Here is a 26,212-nt window from a genome sequence, read left to right as displayed (position 1 = left end):
GTAAGGAGAAGTAAGGAGAACGGTAGTTTATATCGAAATGAAATTTTGGCAGCATATCTATTTTAACTGAAAGCATTTTATAAGAATATATAGAATTATACAGGGTGTCCCCAAAAAAGTTACACATCAAAGTTGTCTTTTATCTAATAGAACACCCTATATATTAATTGATTTTTGGATTCTAGGAAAAAAATAAAGGTGAGTTTTATTAAAGAAGCATATACCTAAAATCTAAGGATTTTGACATATTTCACATTCTGTGAAAATGAAGAGTAAATTCGATATTTAATTACAGTAACCATTGTATGTTAAACCAAATTGAAATTTGATCCGAAAATTTATACAGGGTGAGACAAAATTAATATGGAATATTAATATATACCGGGTAAATTTCAATTTAGGTAGCTTTTATTGTAATTTAAAAATTGTTCTTTATTTTTAGAAAATGTTAAATATGTCAAAAACCTTACATTTTAGTCATATTCTTCTCTTATAAAATTCACCTTTATTTTTCTCCCAGAATCCGAAAATCAATTAATATATAGGGTGTTCCATTACAAAAAATACAACTTTGATATGTAACTTTTTTTGGGGAACACAACAAATAACTACAAACAATAAAAAGATATAGACATCAAAAACATAAAAATACATCTTATAATAAAATTAAATTTTGTGATACTTTGTACGGGGTGTCCCATTTTTATGTTTTACAGGGTTTCTCGTTTATGAGCAGATATACAAAGATGCGGTTTTTACATTACTGTGCTACATTTCGATAAAACTAAACATGGTACACAGATTTATCCTAGCCCTCTTAGTTCCTGAAATACAGGGCGAATTTGAAATTGTCGCATTTCTCGACTCGCTCATATCTCGGATTTTAGGACTTACCGAAAAAATATGAAACTCGAGTGCCATAGAGTTTTCTACGTAGAATACAGTAGCGTAACTATATAGGGGGCTGTCATTCTTTAAATAGGACCCATACTTATTTTCATAAACACGGTAAAAAATGTATTTAAAACTAGGCGCTGCAGCTTGACAGTTCAGAGGGAAATGCCGCTGTTAAAAATGTATCATAAAAAATCTAAAAATACTTTTTTTAAATCACTTAAATCTTTTAAAAGATTTTAGCCTTTTTCTAATAACTTAACTCTTTACGTAGATTTCATGGAAATGATTGTAAGTCGACTAGCTGTCTCATGAATATGGAGGGCTTAAAAAAGAAGGTTTATCGGCAATGGGCATATTTGAAATTTCTGTCCCCACTTTTAAGCAGGTTCCTCGGTTTGACAGTAGGGGCACTGCGATCGATAGGGATACTATATTTTCATTGTTATTATACGGTTTAAGTTTGTTTTTGCTAAAATTATAGTTAATATGTTGAATTTTTAGCAGTCTAACAATCAGCATTGTGAAAAAAAAACTATACAGTAGAAATAGCTCGGCATCTGGCCGTAGAATTGGATATTTCAATGAAAAAAAAGCGAAGAAAGAAAAGTAACCCAAAACTTTTCAAAGCCCCTAATGTAAGTAATATGATTATTTATTTTAAAAAAATTATGATAGATGTTAAGAAAAACATTAAAATTATATACTATCAGTGTACAGATTTATTTAAAAATCATATTAGTAGAGAATATAGCCCAAAATCTGCATGACATAACCTAGAAAGCCTAAAATAAGAATAACAGAAATTTATACTTTAATACCTACTAACATGTTATTATATACCTATGTGCTACTAGGTGTTTAAATTACCTGTTATTAAATAAGTAGGTATTAATAATATATATTAAACCATTAACCATTGCTATTAAATATTATTTGAATATTATAGAAAGTGAATATTAAACATTATTTACACTTCAAAAATGTAGTTTCAAAATACCAGCTACCTCGAATAGTGAAAAATGTTTTTTTAAATTTATTTAATAATTAGGTATATCTCTTTTACTAGGATGACTAGGATCCTAGCATCAATAAAGAAGAAAGACATCCTAACCTGCTACAGCATTGGCAAAGGGCAGTTCCCCAGACAAAATACTTCACAGTAGTGATGTGTTTTATGCACTTATTTAGACAAAATTAGTTGGCGGAACCAAAACGGAACTATCTCAGTGGCGGCCCGTCAGGTGAGGAAACTGAGGCGCCGCCTCACCTCGAAATTCTATCTTTTGTAGTACACAAATTTATTTCCAGCTAATCGTATATTTATATTATAGCAATATTAATATTGAATAATTTTATTAAAATATACCAAGCTTTTTACTTTTCGACCGGTCTAAACCAACCGATCGCGCCATTTCGTTTCTGTTTTAACTGGACTACAATGCATCTCTTCGTTCTGCGTTCCTGAGGCGTAATTTTTGCCGCCTCTGCCGACCTTTTTTTATCAATGAACTAAAACGTCACACATTGAAATCAGTGGGTCGGGGAAGCGGAGGGAAAGCGTGAAATTAGCTGCTGTAGAGGCGACAGCCAAATCGCTTAAGTGCAACGCTGTTGCCAGATTCATGAAAAAAAATCCATTCTTTACAAACTTGATTGTTAAGTTCAAAAATAGGTCGTGCTTGATATGGCTGGATAATGCGATATTATAATGCTCTTTGTAATTAAAATTAATCTAATAATTGAACTTCACGAAATACCCCATCAATAATTATGGAAATAATATCGTATATTGAAGAGAGTATAGAATAAATTTGAATAATATGAACTCTTGGCATCCACGCAATACTGGTCAAAATAATTAACTTTAGATATTTCGGGGAATTACTAAACGTCACGTCTGTTCGGTCGGTTTGTTTTATGCTTTTGTGAGTAGCAAGTAGTGTGATCTAGCCGTAATTCAGAGTTTAGTGATTTATTTTGTAATAATCAGACTTTAAAATGAATCATGTACATGACATTGTGATGTCCCTTCTAAAAACCCCGTTTTCCAGAAGACAGAAAAGATGAAAGGATTTTCCAGAGGATGAAAAGCGAGGGGTCTTACAGGAAAACAGACCTACTCCCCAGATAAGTGTTATAACCAATGTTATAACCAAATCCCGATTACAAGTGTTCAAGTCGAGCGGGATTTTTCTTGTCTAAAACGGATAAAATCTTACTTAAGAAATACAATGTTACAAGATAGACTTTCTGCTTTGTCTTTATTTTCAATTGAAAAGGAGCTGTTGGTTACCCTTAGTGAGAACGAAGGGAAGTTTTATGATGACATAATTGATAAATTTGCTATTCTTAAAGACAGATGAATAAACTTAACCTACAAAAAGGAATAATTCTTATACAATTACATTTTTTAACTATTTTTTACTTGTTTGTTTCTTATTTATGTCGTCGCGTCGCGCGTCGTAGAGCTTGATGTGACAAATTCCGTCTTACTAACCGAACGAAAACCTCAAATTAGAGCTGTCATATTACGATCATTAGATTAGTTAGCTAATACCTAATAGGTATATGTTTAAGTTGATGACTTTTTTAATAAGTTATGCTTACAAACTTATTATATCTGAGGAGCAAAAAAATCTCTAGCTTTTAACACATAAAAACAAAAAAAAGTTCTTATGACATTTTTAGTAGGTTAAACCTTCAAACATATTATATCTGAGGAACAAAAAAAAATTAAACTTGTTGCAGCTTAGACCCCCCCCGTCTTTTTGTTTTCGTCCGCGTTTGCGTCGCCTCATCAGTTCTAATGGTAACGAGCCGCTACTGAACCATCTGTAGATAAGGTTAGATAATTTATTTTACTATTAGTAGATAATTTCTTTATTGTATATTCAGGTGTATATTACATATATTAAATTTAGCTACTTGGAGTTAGTCAATTAATCAAAATAAAAGTTATGTATTTATATTCCTAAATAAATAAATTTGATGTTTCAATGCTTTCAATGTTTCCTGTAAGCCTATTTTTTAATGTAGTTTTTAGAGAAGGTTTTTTACCACGTTGAGTAAGTTCTTTCTACTTGATGACTTTTATAGCCTTTTTTCTGTAACATGTATTTCCATTTCAGTGTCCTGAGGATGGAATAAATAAAGATTGACCATTAACAAAGTGTATTAATTGTAGTCCAAACCCTTCCAACTGCAACCCCACTAGTTCCTAGATTTTCTTTCTAGACACACTTGTCTATTTTATCGATTTTCTTTCTGACACACTCACATCATAAACTATTTAATTCACATTTCTCATCAAGGAACAATTACTGTTTACATCAAATCAAAGGTTGAACTGGTGATACGTTTGTTGCCGGAACTTCGATATTTTGTGTATACCAGTTGAAGGAAACATTTACTTTAGCAGCTTATATTTTTCTTCGGCCGTGTATGCACTAAATAGAACCCCATAATAAAACATTGTTATAATAAGAACATAGGAAAAGAATATCTAAAACCGGCATCTGATATAACCTAACTAACTTTTCAAACTCAAATTTAGGGTTTTGTATTCCCAATTTTAGCCACGCACATTGCTCAATTAGAAAAAAAAAACACGTTTCTAAAAGCTAACTCTAGTAAAAATATGCCCAAATATTAACTTGGCTCTATAATTTATAACAAAATAGTTATTCTTGCCATAAGAAGCTGTGTATTTCTAGTATCCCTATCATCACATGCGCCCCTAACGGCGATTTTCGAACTTCACTTAGATCATGAAATCTGGGCCCAAAATTTTTGCGTTCGATTCGCCTCCTCCTTTTAGACTCCATACTCATGAATTAGCTGTGATCGAAACAAATTAAAATTCTTTTCTGATTTTGTTTTTGTTTAGAATTGGTAAAACGTGTTTTTTACTATAAATTGATGTATGGTTAAAAACTGCGAAAATTACTGATCTGACCTTACATTTTTGCCATAATTATTTCTTTATTTTTCCATTTACAGGCTCCTCCTAATTTATATATTTATACATGGTCACACATCGATATACAGGGTGACGTACCGTTCCTAAAAATACTACTGCCAGATTTTCTATTTGCAATTTTTGGCTACATTGTTTTTACTGAATATGTTGGCAATGCAGCCTATACGTGTTTTTAAAAATGCTTTCCTAGATATATTTACGTAGTTACGTAATTCAAATATATTTTTATAACATGTTGTATTTTTCTAAATGGAGGAGTTATTACTCTATACCGACCGGGTGTTGCATCGTCGGACGGGACATGGGAAATCCCATGTAAATTTTAATGGGGTCAATTATTGGCTTCCCTAATTATTTTAGAGAATAATTATATTTAGGTTTATTGAAGAGCACTAAAACTTATATATATAAACTTATGGCCCTGTATTTACTTATGAGCACCAGTCAAGGTAAAAAATAACTGTCAAATGAAGTTGTCATTTCAGAAATTTATCTATTTAGTGCTTTATTATTATTATTAAAAACTCATACCTACATCGAAAATATTAGCCATGAATTACACTACCGAAGAAAAAGTATTGATGATTAAATGGTATTATCAAGGAAATAGCTATCAAAAGGTGTCGGACATGTTTGCTGCTCTGTATCCGAATAGACCGATACCTGGAAAATCTACAATCGCAAGGAATATCCAGAGATTTGAGACCGAAGATACCTTAATAAATAACTGCAAATGTGAAGCAAGGCAGGAACAAGGAGAAGATGCAAGAAATGATACCGACTTGGAAGTTTTATTGTGCGTGGTAGAGAACGATGGAAAGATCAGCACAAGGAAACTTCAGGATGAAATAGGAATAGATCACACTACAGCGTTTCGAATTTTGAAACGACATAAATACTATTCCTTCAAATATGAAAAGCACCAAGAGCTACGAGATAGAGACGAAATACGGCGGCAAGCGTTTTGTTTTAATATGATGGAAAGAGCAAACACGGATAGGGAATTTTTAAAAAACATATGTTTCACTGACGAATGCACGTTTATCTTAAATAATGAACCCAATGTTCAAAATGATCGATATTGGAACAAAGAAAACCAACACGGGTTTGTCGAAACAAGGACGCAATATCCACAGAAAGTAAATGTTTGGGCAGGGATATTCGGACACAATATTATCGGGCCATTATTTCTTACGCGAAATTTAAATGCAGAATATTATTTGGAACTACTCGAAAATCATATTTTACCTGCTTTACATGATGCCGCTAGGGAAAATCATGAAGTTTGGTACCAAATGGATGGCTGCCCGGCACATAGTACCCTGGCTGTTCGGGAATATTTAGACAATAGTTTTAACGGAAACGTTATTGGCCTAAATCATACAGTAAATTTGCCAGCAAGGTCTCCTGATATTTCGCCACATGATTTCTTTCTCTGGGGCCATTTAAAAAACAGGATAAAAAATTCCCAAATCTAGACGAGTTAAAAAATGCTATTTCTGCCGAATGCAATAGAATTTCAGTTTACCAATTAGCGATTGTAAGAAGAGAATTTTATGATCACCTGGCTTATTGTCTAGCAGTCGATGGAGGTATATCTTCTTAAATCCTAAAGTTCTAACTATTTAATAGTACCTAAATTAATAAGTTATTGAACATTGTAATAATACTATAATTAACCTTGTAATTGATTACTTTATTTTACTTTAATTCATATTAATTTGTATTTATAAATACATCTTTAAGATTTCCGATGTAGGAATGAGTTTTCAATAATAATAAAGCACTAAATTGGTAAATTTCTGAAATGACAACTTCATTTGACAATTATCTTTTACCTTGACTGGTGCTCATAAGTAAACATAGGGCCATAAGAAAGCAGAAATATTTAAAAAGAAATCGGCGATAACTCGTAAACGAGCTAATCAAAAACCTCTAAAGATATATTTTTGAATGTGGGTTTTAGTGCTCTTCAATAAACCTAAATAGAATTATTCTTTAAAATAATTAGGGAAGCCAATAATTGACCCCATTAAAATTTACATGGGATTTCCTATGTTCCGTCCGACGATGCAACACCCGGTTATATGATCTAGGGTATTAACAAAGAAATTGAAAATATTTGTGTACAAATATATTTCAATCACACTGTACATCTGTAAAAATATTTAAAAAGAAAATCCCAAATAGAAAACCAGATATGGAGCTTTTTCAAAACACTGAATCACCCTGTATATTATTTTATTGTCTCCCCCCATATACGAAAAAACATACAATCAACACACACACACAGTTTATCTCCAATCACACGTCACGCCACTTTAATTCATTTGAAAATTACTGTGTATATGAATCGTTTCACGAATAGTTGCAGTTTGTATTCTATTATTATACCCTCAACATGATCCTTTCCAAGTCGCGGTCACTGATCATTCTCACCAGATTTGTGTCCACCGAAAGCGCGAAAAATGCTTCCGCCGAATCGATAGCTGTCGATCCTAAAGACAGTTACTACAAGAAAATCGGGTACGGAGTGTCTAAGGAGAATGAAGGAAAGCCTGAAGGGTGGGATGAGGCCAAGCCCTTCGAGGAGATTCCTGGACCCAAGCCCATTCCCATTTTAGGGAATGCGTGGAGGTTTTTTCCTTTGGTTGGGGACATGCATAACATCCAAATCATCGATTTGCACACCAAGTAAATTATAGTTAATAAAAAGAGTGTTTTACATTTATTGAAAGTTGCCAAAGTTCATAGCTGGATTTTAGTGTCTTTGTTGTGTTGGTATTATTTCAGGAAATGTGATAGCACAGTATGTTTTTTTAGTTTATTTCTTCATAATATTATAATATCAAATACAGGGTGGCGTTTCTCATACGCCGCGGAAGATCCAAGGAGAATGGTAGTTTATATAGAAATTAAATTTTGGCGGCATATGTAGGTGAACTGAAAGGATTTTATAAAAATATATAGAATTTTACAGGGTGTCCCGTCCTCAAAAAAAATTACACATCAAAGTTTTTTCTAATGGAAACCCCTATATATTAATTGATTTTCGGATTCTACGAAAAAAATAAAGGTGAGTTTTATTAAAGAAGCATATATATACCTAAAATCTAAGGATTTTGACATGTTTCACATTTTGTGAAAATGAAGAGTAAATTTTAAATTTTGATAAGAGCTACTTAAATTTTATTTGACCTTGTATAGCCTGATATTTAATTACAGTAACCATTGTTAAACCAAATTGAAATTTGATCTGAAAAGTTATACAGGGTGAGACAAAATTAATATGGAAAATTAGTCACTTTTAAAAGCAAGTTACCCATTTATTTTAAATGGAACACCAAGTATATTTTTGCGGTGTTCAATGGGGAATTTATATATCTTCAAAATATTAATAAGGTTGACCCTTCAGACAAACATTTTCCTAGATATTTTAATTTTTATGATTTTGCCGAATTTTGCGTCAGTAGATCTTTATTACTTGAAAAAATCTAGCGTGGCTGTGTGATATACCTTTTGTTAATTTAACAAAAATGTAAAATTTTAAAGTAAAATACTCAACGGTAATAAAAAGATACCCGTTTAAAACATATTTTAATTATTACAGAATTAAAACTAGATATATAAACCTATAATTATTATGTGACAAAAATTAGATAGATGAAATCAAATACTCAAAATGCTTCCTTTCCTGTTAACTGCATAAAATGATTATCTTTTCAAAAGGATATTTTCATTTTAAAAGGCATATGTGGAGTTCTACATCGAAAAGCAGCTACAATAAATTCTCTAATGTTGTCGACAATAGTTAGTCGAGTTTTGTAAACACTGTTTTTAACATATCACCATAATAAAACCAGACTAGATAAAATCAATCATTGTTTGAGGGGTAGGCAACCTTAATAGTATTTTTAAGAGACATGAATTCTCCATTGAATATCGGAATAATATACTGGATGTTCCATTTAAAATAAAAGAGTAACATGCTTTTAAAGATGACCAATGTTCAATATTAATTTTGTCTCACCCTGTATAACTTTTTGAATCAAGTTTTAATTTGATTTTAAGTACAATAGTTAATTTAACTACATATCAGGCTATACCGGGTAAATTCCAGTTTAGGTAGCTTTTATTGTAATTTAAAAATTTTATTGTTTCTTATTTTTAGAAAATGTTAAGTATGTAAAAAACCTTACATGTTATACTTATTTTTCTCCCAAAATCCGAAAATCAATTAATATATTGAGTGTTCTATTAAAAAACACAACTTTGACATGTAACTGTTTTTGGGGACACCCTGTAGAACTCTCTATATTTTTAAAAAGTGCTCTGAATTAACCTACATAATTATATTCACAAAATTACATATCAATATAAACTGACGTTCTCCTAAAGCGTATGAGTGGCGCCACCCTGTATATATGAATGTTACAAATAGTAGAAAGACAATTCTCTACGAAAAAAAAAAATCGATCTTGAGTTGAGTTGGAAAATATTTATACTAAATTTTTTTTGTAGGGATGGGGGTAGTTTTCACCTACCCCGTCATTTTTCTTGATTTTTGTGAAAGCCAAATGTTAAACCACTTCGCAAAACATAGACACCCAAAATCTCATTCAAATCAGAATAACGGTTTTTAAAATATCCGAAAAAATGTGTTTATTTTTTTAAAATTTCATGCCCTCTAGCAGATAAACGAAGTACTTTTGTCTAGAGGTAAATTTTGTCCAGTGATCTTATTTTCCTTTCAAAAATACGTAGTAGTTCTATGTTCACGGAATATTGGGACACCGTGTATTTCCCATTTTATAAATGTAAGCTAGACATCCATAACCTGTAGTGAAACACCTTGTATTAAAGAAAAAATATAGACAAAATTAACTGTAGATAATAATTACCAGCCAAACTAAATTTATTACTGACAAAATTCGAGCTAAAAGAGATCTTTTGCTAGGTAATTCAACAGATTACTGGCGTGTGAAAAAAATATACAATAATAATAGCAAAGTAATTCAAAAGATATAATTCATGATTTTTGCATAAGGAAAAAAATAAACTAAATTATGTCAATATAGATAAAAGTGTCGCAATAATAAATGTTGTTATAAAATATTTATCAAGATTGTTATTGTTATTTTGTATATTTTTAGTTCATTAAATGATTTTATCTTATCCCTATATCCTTGAACTCTGCTCCATACTTTTATAGAATTAGACACCTTATTCGTTTTTATTAATTTCTGATTATTTATGATTATAACTACAGGGTGAGTATTAAATAAGTGGAAATATTTTCAGGGCTGATAGATCTCGATAAAAGAAATATATTTCTTCACCGTTTTTTTTGCTTAAATTTTGAGAACCACTGGATCTTTCCTCCATCAAACCATATTATCAAGATATTATGTTTTTTAACAACAAATTAAAAATTCAAATTCTCAATTTTTTTTCGCGAAAGAACCTCATATACATTTTTCTGGGGTCAAAAAATACTACCCCTAAAAATATTTGCATTTATTTAAGACTCACCCCGTATTTTTGCGCAAGATCAAGACCAAAACCAGTGTCTTTCAAGCAGTGCTATGATTTAAGCTAATAGCTAATAATAGAATTTAAAAGGTTTTAAAATTAGTTAAGTGTTTCCAACTTGTGTTTTTTATAAACAATTACAAAATTAAGTACTTTAATTGATAAAAATATAAAATATATATTATAGAATTAAATTTAAGTATTACTTTTCAAAAAAATAAAAGTTTAAGAGTAAAATCTTAAAAAGGATATAAATATTTAAAACATGTTTATACCTAAAAAAATGAAAAAATAATAAAATGTATATATATTGTATTATTATTTTTGTATTTAAATATAAATAGATAATAATAATAATTTGCTATATAATACAAAGCAAATATCTGTCGATGTGCATGGATAAAGCAGCATGGCATCCAAAAATTCATTAATTAAAAAATTGGTCAAGTGCGAGCCGGACTCGCGCACGAAGGGTTCCGTACCATTCATTATCTATACAACATTAGACACTATATTATTATAAACTTTTTTTCCGATTTAGCTGAAATTTTGAATGAAAAAAAATGACGAAACACATGACTAAAAATTGTATTAAGCAATAATAAATATGTAAAAAGTAAAAATAAATATGTAAATATGTAAAAATTAAAAAAAAACGATTAAAAAAAAGTCGCCTTGACTAGGATTCGAACCTGCGTTACTACGGCTCCAATGTCATAGCAGCGTAAAGTCCTAACGTTTTAAACCACGCGGCCACCGAGGAGTTGAAAGATTCTATGTAAAATTCTTACTTAAAAGATAATATTTAGTGAAATTCCTTTTTTATTTATAAACATTTATTTAATTCTGTTTTTAGTATTTGTTCTTATAGCGGTAACATATATACATTATCTGTAAAAATTTCAACGCTATAACGGTTCATAAGATAGACCTTTGTGACGGACGGCCGGACGGACGGACGGACGGACAGCGAAGTCTTAGTAATAGTGTTCCCCTTTTTACCCTTTGGGTACGGAACCCTAACAATTATATTAGAATTAGGTATTTAGCATGATCATAGCATTTTTTGTCCTATAAATCGTACAGATTTTTTTCGTTTCTAGATTTAGAGAGCAATATGGTGATATAGCTTACTTTTCTGGGATTCATGGAAAGAGACCAATGGTTTTTTGTTACAATCCAGATGATATTGAAAAGGTAGGTATAGGTCATAAGTCATAAGAGACCACTGAATGGTTTAACTATTTAGAAAGTCTAAAATTCTACTTTTTATTTACAAACTCCTTGTTCCAGTGCCTTCTATTAAAAGATCAGCCTACGGGCGAGATTTATGACGTCACGCTAGTTAGATATAACGGATTAATAAATATGTTGTAGAATACATGGAAAACATAATTATTCCTCAGATTTTTGGTTTGTATTTTAAAAATGATATAGTTTACATGAAATATACATAATATACAGTTAATAACTACAACATACACTACTGGCAAAGGAATATTAGCAATAGGAGGTTTTCAATGCGATAAAAAAAGATGGTAAGGCTGCAAAATACACTGCAGTGCAACAGAGACGGATAAAGTGTCTTTTCCCTACCATCGTATAGGGGAAGTGATCATAGAAGTGATACGACGAGAGCCCTGCGAGAGGGCGCCGGGCGGGTCTTTAAGACGCTTGTGTGGGGGCTACCGCCTACTAATAGAACAGAATCGAAAAAATAGAAACAGGACGGACAGTGTTGCCATTCAATTAAATCGAAATTATGTTGGCTTGTCAAAATCCTAAATCTTCTAATCCCATTATCTTGCCTACTTAATGAAATATTAAATAAAGTACGAAACAATTTTACGAATGTTTTCTCTAGGCACATAACTTCTTTCTAAAACGAAAAGTAACATGCAAAACTTTGATATCATTTCTAAAATAGCAAGTGCAATTCTATGAAATGGCAATACTGTACGATCTTCCTAGCAGTCGCCCCGACACAGTCGGTCGGCGGCGGCGCTTCACAAAGCCGCGGCTGTGACAAAGGAATTAGGCCGAAAAAAACTTTATAAGGAGTAGACGAACAGGGTTGCCGGGTTTGTTAGATTATAATTCCATACGAGAACAAAATTCTCGGTAGATCTTCAACAAAAATTAAAAGTACAGAAACGAAATAAAATATAATATTTAAGTCCAAAATTAGCATTCCTATGTGTCGTAATAATAGATCACTCAAATAAAATACAAATATAATAAATATAACAAGAATTAGAAATAGCTAGGTATATTATTTAATATTAAAAAAAATATTGAATTAAATAATATTAATATATTAATAAAAACATATAAAACTATAACAAGTAGGGATAGCAGTCACAAATTAGTGTAGCAGTCACTTTTTACCTTTGTACAAATTTTGATCAGTGATATCTAAAATTAATTTCATTTCAATGGGAAAGCTGTAGCAACTCTCACTCTTTTTTCATATTAATATATTTTTTTGACGGGAAAATCACTAAAATATTTGTCCGAATTTAGGTTGTTTCTTAACTTAAATTTTGTTTTTTGTTTACATTTTTTGGGGAAAATATGGGTTCAACTTTAGTAGATGAATGAAATAAAATCTTTTCAAAAGATATCAACTTCTTCGGGCATGTCGCCAATACCGCGCCTAATAAGGAGTAATAAGGAGTAATAAGGATTTTTAGGAATATCTCTGTAACTCTGCAACTAGACAGAACGATGACCTGTATGTGTGTTATTACTAAATAAAATTTAATGAAACAATAATAAAGTCAAATTATACAGATTCCAACACGGCAGTCGCTTAATTTTTAGTCAAATAAGTCAGCTTTTTATAAGTGCTTCTATTGTAAAAACTAAAGACGCAGTTGAATATATCGTTAGATTTTTCTTTAAATCGGTAGATCGGTAGCTTACAGACGAAACCGGTAGACCTGGCAACTCTGTGATGAACTGACGGGAGTCAGAATAGCGAGGTGCGGAGGCGCGGGAAGGGAAATAAAATAATGGCGATAAATAAAGGGCAGGGAGATGGGTATCATGAGTGGATGGGAGGTGGCGGAATTTCCAAAATTTGTTATCTTATTGGAGTTTGTCTAAGTAGGCAGTCGTAGTGGAAGTGGAAACGGGGAAGTTGTTGTCCATCTCTGTTTAAGCATAGACTTTTTATAGGCGTTTCATTCCAATGCATGTAATTCCTATGCCTAGAGATCCATTGCCGGGCCTGTATATACCTATTTATAGTAATAAATACTTTGGCAAATAAACTATGAACCATACAAATGCAGCAAGTGTTTTACAATGTACAAATAATGTATAGGTACATAAGATAATGGGTAAAATGTAAATATATTTTAAATTTTGGGGTTTGAAAATCGATCTAATTTAACAAAAAACATTCAATATCTACTAATAGTGATGTATTATTATTTGCATTCACAAAATTTATATGTATATCTTGCAAGTATCAATCTTCGAAAAATTATATTTACAAATAATACAATATTATCTAAAAAAGGCGTCAGCGATGGCTATGAAATGAAGATCGCTGGCATTTTATATGTAAAATTATTCTAAAATTTTTGATTTTCTTGGGATTTTTAGGTTCGGGAAAAACGCTGATTTAAGTTTTCATTTGGGTTTTCATTATTTTTATTTGGTTTAAAAAAACGTTTCGGCTAACTATAGCCTTCATCAGTGTTGTGTCATATGAGAAAAATAGTGTCGAATATAATCCAAAAAATTACATATACAATATAATTCACACCTCATAATATTTACTGCAATTAATAAACTAATATAAACTAATCAAAACATGACCACATATTTTTTAAAATTATTATTCTTAACACTAAAATTATCTACATTGACTATGGAGTACGCAGTACGCAGTAAACATTATGTGCGTGGTATGAATATTTTATATGTAATTTTTTGGATTATATTCGACACTATTTTTTTCATATGACACAACACTGATGAAGGCTATAATGTTAGCCGAACCGTTTTTTTTTTAAACCAAATAAAAATAATGAAAAACCAAATGAAAACTTAATCAGCGTTTTTCCCGAACCTAAATCCCAAGAAAATCAAAAAATTTAGTATATTTAGAAACAAGATTCAAGAATATCAAATTTTCCAAGATTGTAAAATTCTAGTTAATTATTTTATGTGTACAGTTATTTAGGGCATGTCATCGATGTTCATTTCCAAGCCAACTAGACGCCGATTTTTTTCGATGATACGGTATAATTCTTACATAAAATGTAAATAACATTAGACCAATTAAAACAAATAAATATGAATTTCTTAGTATTTTTAGTAACACCTTTATTCTTAAAACTTAATTTTGTATTATGCAAATATACCAATTTTATTGTTATTTTATTCATATTGTATTCAGCCATCACTTAAATATTTGATATTAATTTGGTATTATAAATAATCAACACTATTCATTAAAAATTACTGAACAAATATATGTTATGCTTGACATACATTATATATTATCAAACAAAAAAACACATACTTCTTTTTTAAACTGTATCAGTCTTGTCTTTACAAAAATCTTTTTTAAAATTTGAACTCAAAATAATAATCTTTTTCATGATCTTTAATACACATATTCTTTATTTTTCCCTAGATCATAATACCTACTTACGTGTTTGAATCTATCGAAGCTGAACCAACAACACTTGGAGTGGAGATTCCACAATATGAATAAAATAAACATAATTGTCCAGTTTTCATTAATATCATCATGGGAGAATATTATTTTTAAATTTATTAAAGATATTTTCAATAAAATTCTCTTGATTTATAACTCGTACCCACTTTTCTTGCTCTTCCGGATACTTTAAGCTGCCTAGTATAACTATCCTTTCCACCAGGAACACAACAAAGATGAGGCATAGCACCAAAAACGCACTCCACTTAAGCTTTATTGATGAATTGTTAGAGTCTTAAAAAACACACACAAAAATCACGATAAGTAAAAAATGTATGGGCACTTTCAGGTTAAATCACTTACACAACGTGTAATATTTCAATTTTTCTATTTTTTTATGCGAAACCGAGAGTGACCATATATCTGGTAGTAGTTTATGTCACTTAAACACCAAAATAATTAGTTTTTTGCACTATAATAATAAATAATACCAAAAATCAAAGAGTTAAAACCAAAAATCAACCGACAAAATATGAAACGGAATCTAACCCAATATCTAAGTATGTACAGCTGATGAAGTAAACAAAAGTCCGCCCCCAGGCTGATCTTTTAATAGAAGGCACTGCTTGTTCATTAATAAATCATACAGGGTGGCCCATCGAAAACGTTCCGCAAGGCATGACGGCCAGGGTATTTTTTTTCAAAAAATCCAAAATCACGTCAATTTTGTTTGTCAGGGGGACAACTTTTGCCCCAAAAATGATTGCAAAATCTTCAACCCTCTAAGCGGGGGTGTCATCCTCCAACTTTTTTCAAATGGGAAGGGGGGTCAAGTGGTGCCGCAATGAAAAGAGCTTTCTATTCTCTATATTTCCCCGCTTCGTTTTTGAAAATCGGTCGAGTTATTGAGAAAATATGAAGGATTGAAATTTGAAAAGTTTATTTAAGCATTTATCAGAGTAAATGATAAGGATAAATTCCTTCGATTAATTTGCTAATTTTTCTTATTATTTCTAGATGTTTACGCATTTTTTCACTTGCCACATGGTTCAACGATCAGATGCGGTAGTTGCTAGATAGCTGTTCTGTGACTTGTGCGTTGAAGTTCTTCTCAATATCATTAAACTGACCCACACAATAGAATTTCCAAAATACCAGCCCACACGTTCAATTTCTGAGGGTTTTGTGTGTGCACCTCGTGGAAAACCCTGGGGTTGTCCTCAGCCCAGTACCGACAGTTGTGCCGATTAACTAAACCGTTAAAAAAAAGTCATCCGAAAAACACACATTAAATAGGAAATTATTATCATTCGCCACTCGTTCACTCATAGTTTCACAAAATGGCAAGCGACGATCAAAATCGTCTTCGTTGAGTTTTTGTACCAACTGAATTTTGTACGGGTGGAACTTGTGTTTTTTTAACATCCTTTGGACACTTGTACGATTCACGCCGGTCTCATTGGCTAATTTTCTTGTGCTCAACGTACTATCCATGGCAACAATACCTCCATAGCTTCATTTACTACAGGATTTTCCCTCTACCTCTTTTTATTCATAACGGAACCAGTTTCGCAATATTTTGCCACTAACTAGCGAACAATTTTGCCATAAAAGTGTTTGTCAGGATGGCATTCATTGAATATTTGCGCAACCCGATACATTCATTATTTTTAAAATAAAGTTCGATTATTTCCACTTTTTATGCAAGTGAGTACACCATAATTGTTAAAAAGTTTAACGATATTGAGAAGAACTTCAACGCACAAGTCACAGAACAGCTATCTAGCAACTACCGCACCTGATCGTTCAACCTTGTGGCAAGTGAAAAAATGCGTAAACATCTAGAAATAATAAGAAAAAACAGCAAATTGGTATTTATCCTTATCATTTACTCCAGTGGCGTATCCAGGATTCATGCCTGGGGGGGTCAATAACTCAATATTATACCTAAATATATGTTTTGAAGTGAAACGAACAAAATTCTTACAGCTTTAATGTATATTAATAAATAATATTTTTTTGCCTTTAGCTGTGTATTTTTTCTAATTTCGAAAAATCGAAAGTAGAGAAAAAAATAAAAACTAAAAAGAAAATTGTTTTGCTTGTCGTAAAGGGGGGAGAGCTTGGTTATGCTAAAGAGCTTAAGAGCTTGGTTAGCTCCACTCCTACAGCCGGTTTCTGGGCCTACCATTCATCAGGTGGGCTGTCCAGAAGCTGGTTCTCACCGATACGGCAAGTAAAACTTTTTCAATATCAACAGACGATGTCGTAAAGTGTCGGTGAGATATTAGTGCATCTCCCGTCATATCAATATATGTTTTTTTTATATTAACCAGTAATTACCTACCTAATTACAGCTAGGTACTATGGTAAATAATAGGTATAAATAAATAAAAAATATTTTTCTTAGGAAGATGGTTTAATAAGTAACATTACATCACAAAAGAGCAAAAAATAATCATTAACACAAAGAATTAACCAAAAATTAAAGAAACAAATAACAAAAAAAGAAGAAACAAACAAAAGGCCAAGTGAATAAAGAAAAAACGCAGATACAAATAAAATTAAATAACAATATCCAGCTTTCTGGCTTTTGGCCTGCATTTCATTAAGTACCTCTTCTGTACTGCCAGATATTTCTGGATACATATACAAAAGGGACAAGCCATATAGTCTATCCTCACTTACGGTGTTACGTAGGTAGGACTTTAACAATTTTAGGGTTGAAAATTGGTAAAGTTAAAGTAAAGTAAAAAATCTTAGGTAGGTACAAAAAACGGTAAACACATTAGAATAAGATGAATAGGGAGATGTAAGAGTATTCCCTAATATAATTATACGCCTATACAACAATATAAAAAAAATAAAAATAAAAATCTACCTATAATGGTAAATTACATTATAGTTTTTGTGAATTTGTAATGGCAAAATATAAATTGGAACGGCGCGCGTCGTGTCTGGAGGGGGCAATTTCCCCTTTGCCCCCCCCCCTGGATACGCCACTGGTTTACTCTGATAAATGTGTGAATAAACTTTTCAAATTTCAATCCTTCATATTTTTTCAATGACTCGACCGATTTTCAAAAACGAGCGGGGAAATATAGAGAATAGAAAGCTCGTTTCATTGCGGCGCCACTTGACCTCCCTTCCTATTTGAAAAAAATTGGGGGATGACACCCCCGCTTAGAGGGTTGAAGATTTTGCAATCATTTTTGGGGCAAAAGTTGTCCCCCTCACAAACAAAATTGACGTGTTTTTACATTTTGTGAAAAAAAAAATTACCTTGGCCGTTATGCCGTGCGGAACGTTTTCGATGGGCCACCCTGTATATTCCATATATTATATAGGAGTATATTATTACTCCAAATAATATTAGGAGTATCTGCATAATTTCTTATAACTAGGAATACTCAAATAATATCGAATTAATATGAGAAATAAATTAATTGTTTAAGTTTCATCTGGAGTATTACTTCTTTCATCACTGTAATTCGAAGTGTACTACTTACAAAGTCCTCAATACCATGCATTTTCTGTACATACAAAATATTTATTCAATCTCAGGTCATTTGTACGTTTAAAAAGACATTATGCAGCTGTTCAAGTGCAATCTCAACTTAAAATTCTTGATTATTTCCGATGTGTGATTTCTATTTACACTTTTATGACTTGAAAGTGTGCATAATGAGGATTTTTATACTCCTCTTAGGAAAATACAATTTTATGTGTGTTTTTTTGATAAATCATTGACCTTATATTAATATACTTGCGCCATAGACTTAAAATAAATAATAAAAAAATAATAATAATAGCTCCCGCATATAGCGTTTAACGCCTTGGGAGTAGCAAGGTACAGCTTGCTATACTAGAGCCGTTCGGTATACAAGGAAGGTAATGTGGCTAGCACTACGCTTCAACCGCCTATTATCACCTCAGGATTGTGAATCCCAAGTACTCATTTAAGGCTGAGTCGACCGAGGTACCCAAACTATTTTTATTTTAATAAAAAAAACTTTTTAACATTTTCACATATGGTTTAATTGTAATTGTAACACGCAGTTCATAACAGCAATTTGACTCGAAATACCAAGTGTTTGGTATCAATATATTCATAAAAAAATGCTTTTTCCAAATATGCTAATGAGTCACCCTTATTCAATTTGAAAAAATTGACATATGATTAAAAATACGATTTGTACATCTTTTAACCGGCCTAGACAAGACACGAAACCTATTAGACGATCAAAACTATTTTTCCAAGTCTCTTTGATTAAAACTTAGTGTTTTTAACAACACCATGGCAACCTGGATTGAAATTTAAAATACGATTTGTTTTTAAGCGACAATGTCAAAAGTTGACATGATATGTCATTCTATTCAGAGTGTCATTTTTTATCGAATAAAGTAGCAATATACCGAGGGTGCCTTTAAAAATCAAAAGATGTAATCATTTCCGGAGAAACAGGAAGAGACCAAAAACAATTGAATACGTCAATCAATCCTAATTTATGTCATATGCCTACTAACATACAAATCTGTTTTTTTTTATCTGAGAAAATAATAAAGTTATAGGGGTGAGCCACTTTTGAGACAAACCCGGTATATTAAAAAATATTGTTTCATAATGTAATATCATTTTAAAATTCTTGTATGTTATTTTAGATTCTGAAGATCATTTTAGAATAAACCGGAATATATTTTTAATAAAAACATTATTAATTATTAACAGGGTTATAATAATTATGATTTTGTTACAAAAACCTTTATATAAATGATTATGTAAGAGAAAAAATTCAGATTTTACATTTTACTAAAATATTATCTAAATAAGCGCCTTTCTACAACAACGCCACTGACTCCTAATGGGTAAATTGAGAGTTGCCTACCGGTCGTTTCAAGACTTAAATGGATTATTTAAGTCAAATTTCTTGCAAATTTGGCACTGGCGAACCATATTTTATGGTTCTTGAACAGAAAAAGTAAACAAAATAAACACTTAAGGACTACAAGCTAAGAAAATGCGTTAATACAGCCGGGGAGATAGCGGCAACAAAGCTTTACCGCACACGTGCGACACGTACTACAAGGTAATAAATGAATGAATAGGCGACCTCGCCTCTAATCGGTGTTGCCATATTGTAAAGAACTTATCCTTTTTAAATAGTTTCCGACTTATAATTTAGTAGTATAAGGACTATTTAATACTTCTATGGAATATTAAAACCTACTTTATTAAAATGTAGTATTAATATCTCAATATATGTGTATAACAAGAAAAAAATATTGATAATATTATAGACGTGACAACATAGGCTGTATGAGGAAGGCTCGGTCGACTGTACCCAGAACTAAACATGTGTACAAAAAAGATTGTTTGACCGCGTTAAGATGTAAATAGTTTAGTCTATATTTTATTTAAAGTCTATGACTTGCACATACTAAGTATAAAGCCACGTCTACACGTAACCACCATATAGTCCCAGGGCTTTGACAAAATCCATTTTCTGAGACGGTTTTACAGAGGTTTTTTCTTTTTTAAGAGCTCATTATTCATAAAATATACGAGACAGTATGCTGGATTTCTTAATAATTCAGATAAAGCAATCTAAAACGGTCTACTTAGTACAAATTACGATGTGGAACATACAATATCCAGCTTGAAAAATGAGTTCATTATCCCATTATTATCCAATTGCCAATCACACACTGCAACGATTAAAAATTCTCAGAATTCATAAAGGTCAGTGCGATAGCCTTTTTTAAATGTCTTTTATTAAGACAATCGTTCTATTTTTAACACATTTTTTTAACTAAAACAAAAGAATTTTTGTTTGTGATATAAAAAACTTATTTATAGCATTTTGGATAAAATATGTAGTAAATTTATTATTTATAATTTCTTATGTCAGGATAAACACTTCCTTATCAAAATAATGTTGTAATATTAATAACGTGATATAAGCATTTCGAAATGAGTTTAGGAATCTTTTAAGTTATTAAAACTCAAAATAAAAATTTTATTTACAACCATATATCATATACAGGGTGATTCCTGTAAGTCGGTCATGCTTTCGACGAATGATATGGGACATCGAAATATTAATTTTGATATAAAACACTATGGGTCAGAAATGCCTCTTATGTAAGATACAGGGTGTTAAAGTTTTTGAAAAATTAAAGATATTCCTTAATAGTTTTTTAACAGTTGAATGTATCGTTATAACATTTTATTGTAGGAGTCTGCCTAACAGAGACACTTTAAATGTAAAAAGAAGAGGTTTTAGTCTCAACCAGTGGCGTAGCTGATAAAAATATACATACGCCACTGATAAAAATAAAAATTTCGGAGTTTTTTTATTTACTCGGTTTATTTCCAAGAAAAAATGTTTCTTGCAACTTTCTTCTATCTAACACCATTTTGTCACAATTTAAAAATAAATCTTTTTTTAATGAGAACCTTAAATATGCGAATCATTATAACTACCTTAAAACTACGAATTTTATTATTAACAATAAAAAAAAATTCTAGTTTAAATTTATAATTTTTAAAAAATTTATTTAGTGCTAATAGTAAAAAGTACTAAAGTTACCCACGATGCACATGTGTTTCTGCCCTCTAGTTATAATAATTCGCTGTATTTAAGATTCTCATTAAAAAATTTGTTTATTTTTAAATTGTGACAAAATGGTGTTAGATAGGAGAAAGTTGCAAGAGACATTTTAACATTGAAAATGTTTCTGTTATCCTATATAAGGGAGCCCAAATCGAATTAAAATGCTACATTTGCCACACCATGACGTCATATATACAAGGGTGTGCAAGGGTATAGGAAATCTCGGAGCAGCGGCGGCAGTCGGCCAGCGCGCGCAAAAACCATTACATCGCTAATTGTTTATTGATATATCTTATTAGTTTAAAAGCAAAAAATATGGGGTTTGCTTTGATACCTTGTCAAGACATGAGCGAAACTTTTAAATTGTTTCTTTTTTTCATTTAGGCCTTCGTTTTTCGTTAAATGAAAGTTATATTAAAAAAAAATCTCTATTTTTAAACCAAATTTTCGCATGATTGAAATGATTATTCATGTTTAAAGTTTTTTTTTGGTCATAAGCGCTAATGGAAATGTTTTTTTGTAAATAATTATAAAAAATTACTCCCTACGAAGACTTTATTCTGTACTGGATCAAAAAATAAGTATTTGTTTTCTCTATACGGTGGTATTAATATATCGATTTTTGATGATAGTGCCTTTTTACCCTGTTTAATTTTGTACTACTTTCGGAATAAGGGTCCCCATATCATGTACTGTGATGTACTGTACTTCCATCCCTGAAAAATTCAGCTTGTGACACCGAAGTGAGAGGTAACGTCAAAATAAGCTTTAATCTACCTACATCATCATAGGTAGGTGTAGGTACTCTAGGTAAATTCTACCTAGACAGTAGCTGAACTAGCTGACAGTAGTAATTAATTTGTTATCCGATAAGTAGTTGTCATTATATAAGTTTAATCGTCTTATACCTCCTATAACGGTAGGTTTTGGATTTTTCCTGATTGGTTTGTTAAACAAAAATATACTGGGCATATAAATGTCTGTTACAGGTTAATTCGTTAAAGAAATATGTTACACACATATTATTTTAATAATAATAGTATAATAGTAATGGCTATATTATGTTATAACACATTATTGAATTAACAATTGAAAACAGTATTGAATGTACTTATTTTAACCAATGCATTGTTTTGTTTTTTTAATCTCACAAATAAGAAATATTTTATAGTTTTTATTATAAAAAACAGTGATTATACAATTTATTTACACCCCTTACACTGTTTTCTGTAAGGGGTGTAACCAGGAGTATATTTCGTAACCTTTTACGATATAAGAGGGCACAAAGTGTTTTATTACTTAATGCTTAAAATTTAATAATATATTTGTACATAAAATAAAATAGACTAGAAAGTCAATTAATTAATATTGACGTAATTACTAAATAAGTACAAGATTTTTTTTCTAATTATTTTAGTGTATTTTTAGTCACCGAATTATAAAGGAGAGATATCCAACCATTGCATTATTTTACTCACAAATAAATGTTTTATGGTTTTTATTATAAAACAACGATTAATTTATTATACACCCCTTAACCCAAACACTCCAAGGAGGATATTTCGTGACCCCGTATTTAAAGTGGACAAGGTTTATTAGTCAATGTTTTAATTACCCAGCGTCTTTAATAAAAATCTAATGTAATTTTTCATAGAAATGATCTGACATGAAAAGCAAATTTTATCAAAAAACTTTTTGATTATCTACAAGGAGTAAACCGCTGACAAATGTCTGTATACTAATGCCAAAGTAATGCCAAAAATACAAATTAAATACCAAAATTTCTCATATAATGCCCCACTAATGCCAAGCTGATTCCAATATAATACCACTAATACCACGAATAATATGTAACACATTTGTTTCACGAATTAACCTGTAACAATACTGGTAGGTACGTGCACAGATTTTTTCCTAGGTAACTTAAAAGTCGTTAAAAAGTCTAATTATATTTAAAGAAGATATAATTCCAACAAATTACATTATAAGGCCAATAATGCACAAGTAATACCATTAAAATTTTAGCGTTTTTAACTTGTGTAACATATTTCTTTAACGAATTAACCTGTAACAATAGTGGTAGGTACGCGCACAGATTTTTTCGCTAGGTAACTTATTAAGTCGTTAAACAGGCCTATAAAAGCTATAACAACATAGGTAACTAATATTTATAATTTAATTCGAGTTTTAATCTCAAATAATAAATGTTTTTACTGGTGTATTTCTGAAGTGTTCATTATTAAAAGTAGATATTCTTCAAGTTATGCGAAGTAATAAGTAATGTTTCCGGTGAGACCGCGTATATGTCACCGGATTCTGGTTAGTATAAAGACTTTTTCTATAGAAAGAGTTTTTTCTATATTTTCCTTTCAAAATAAGACTAATTTCTTCTTATTCTTTTAAATATTACAGTGTTTCTTTTTCCTAAAATGTTATACTTAATTTTCGCTTAAAATTAAAAAATCACAAATGGAGGAAAATATACGTTATTGAATAAAGTTTATACAAATCACTTTACCATAACAAAAAAGTAAAAACATGTCATGGCGGAAGATATTCAGGTGGCATTTCACACATTTATCTATTAAAATCGAGATTAAAATAATAAACTTGCGAACATGTTATACACGAGATAGAAAATTTCAGAATCGATTAATACGCAATACGCTACGCAGTCAACTTATTCCTATGCGCGGATGAGCGTCTTCAAGACTCTTCCTTCGGCCAGGGTCACGACGCCGTCGAAGAGGAATCGGCCTACGTTTGGCTAAACAGGCTGGACACGGAGTACGATATTGGCGAGTCTGACTATTTATAAAAATTTGCAAAGTAAAATATGTTGGAAAAATAATTAATCCATACATATATAAAAGCTCAAAGGGTTTTTTTGTTGCATCCATCCCGCCGAAACCGCTTTACCAATCTTGATGATTCTTTTTTTAAATGAAAAGTATATATGTGTAGATTTGTTATGAAGTATTTTTATAGTGCTTAATGGCTATTTCTTTGTATAAAACGACTAAATACTAAAACATACCTGAAAAACACCTACACACAATACCTCCAGAAATAAATTATTTGTCATTGTCAGTGGTGTGTCAGTTAGATTATATATAACGTTTTTAGATATTTTAGAGTGAGTTCATGCCGCCAGCTTTACATACATAAATATTAGCACAAAGGTTCGTTTAAACGACATTAGTGAATTAGCTACACAAAGCGATTTTAGGAAATTCATCCTCTTAGAGAGTAAAATTATCTCGGAACAGTTTATTGTATGAAAATTCCTTACTATTTGGTCTAGAAGAATGAAATCCTACAAAAAGAATTAGAAGAAATTTCTGAAATTCATCAACCAAATGGGTAAAGTTAGTAAAAATTTATATAAAACTTGGTGACCTCTGGATTATACACATAAAAATTGGCACAAAGGTAAAGCGAATTTATGAAATTTATACCCTTAGGGAGTAGAATAGAGAATGAAAGTTTGCTCTACGAAAATGCAATACTATAACATTATAAACCAGACAGTATAAAATGTTATACAAGGGTTTATTTAGTGACATCATAACGAAATATATCTTCCTCAATTATCCTTCAAAGAATAAAAAATAACCTATAAAGAGAGTATTAGTGCTCTTAATAAATAAAAAAAGATGAAAAATAAAAAACATCTATGCTCACTAGCTCTCTATAAAGAAGTAAAAAATCATTTAAATCAATGCATGAACGATTCGAGGTGTTGTAGCGTTTTATTTTTCTTTTTATAAAATTCCAAATTTTAATATTGCTGGCGCCATCTATTCGCTAGATGTTAAACTTCATTCAGTACAGGTAGCGGTTCCTTTCCATAAAAACAAATTTCATTCAGAATAGACGATAGAGTTCACTTAATACTGGCGCCATCTATTCGCTAGATGTTAAACTTCATTCAGTACAGGTAGCGGTTCCTTTCCATAAAAACAAATTTCATTCCAGAATAGACGATAGAGTTCACTTAATTGCCTTTGGTCATATGACCTGTCAATTGGAAGACTTCCGTTTTGCGAAAAAAGAGGGAAGGAGGCTTGGTCCGAGAGATTGAGATCAGAAAAAGACGCGTGGTTCAGCGTCCGACGAATCTCTCAGAGAAAAGGGCTTTCTGAAACACTTTTCCTAACAGTAAAGGCACGGGTATCCAAAGGTGGAGATTTGAAATCCTGTAGAATATACTGTTCAGAGCCTAGTTCGTGTTTTTTTTGGCCTTTTCCTGGAATAAGATCACAGTAAGTGTATCTACCATTTTGTATCGCCATGTCTAACTAAATTTTATTTCAGTTATTCCCGTTTTTTATTTATTTTGATAATGTTTGATTGTGCATTACTGGTTTGGATTAGCATATAGTTTGGCTATATTTTGGAATGTGTACAGCTGATTTTCAGACCGTAAGTTATTTTTTTTGGTATTCGGTGACTGTTCTGAGAGTTTTTTTTATATAGAGAACTGGCGTATAAGAAATTGACGTATAAGTAATT

The 26,212-nt window shown here is 31.1% G+C and overlaps 1 protein-coding gene across 1 annotated transcript in view; it reads left to right on the top strand.

The window, feature by feature from the left end:
* Positions 1-7,185: 7,185 nt before the first annotated feature.
* Positions 7,186-26,212, top strand: part of LOC115876503 (cytochrome P450 CYP12A2-like) — a 54,660-nt gene continuing 35,633 nt past the window's right edge. Inside the window, exons 1-2 of the mRNA XM_030892304.1 lie at positions 7,186-7,570; positions 11,512-11,605. Of these exons, the coding sequence (XP_030748164.1) occupies positions 7,278-7,570; positions 11,512-11,605 (387 nt within the window). The 5' untranslated portion in view covers positions 7,186-7,277. The remainder of the gene's footprint in view (positions 7,571-11,511; positions 11,606-26,212) is intronic.

This window comes from Sitophilus oryzae, unplaced genomic scaffold (genome assembly GCF_002938485.1).
Source record: "Sitophilus oryzae breed Bouriz unplaced genomic scaffold, Soryzae_2.0 scaffold_1436_pilon_pilon, whole genome shotgun sequence".
Taxonomy (NCBI): Eukaryota; Metazoa; Arthropoda; class Insecta; order Coleoptera; family Curculionidae; genus Sitophilus; species Sitophilus oryzae.
This window is presented reverse-complemented; position numbering and strand designations above follow the sequence as displayed.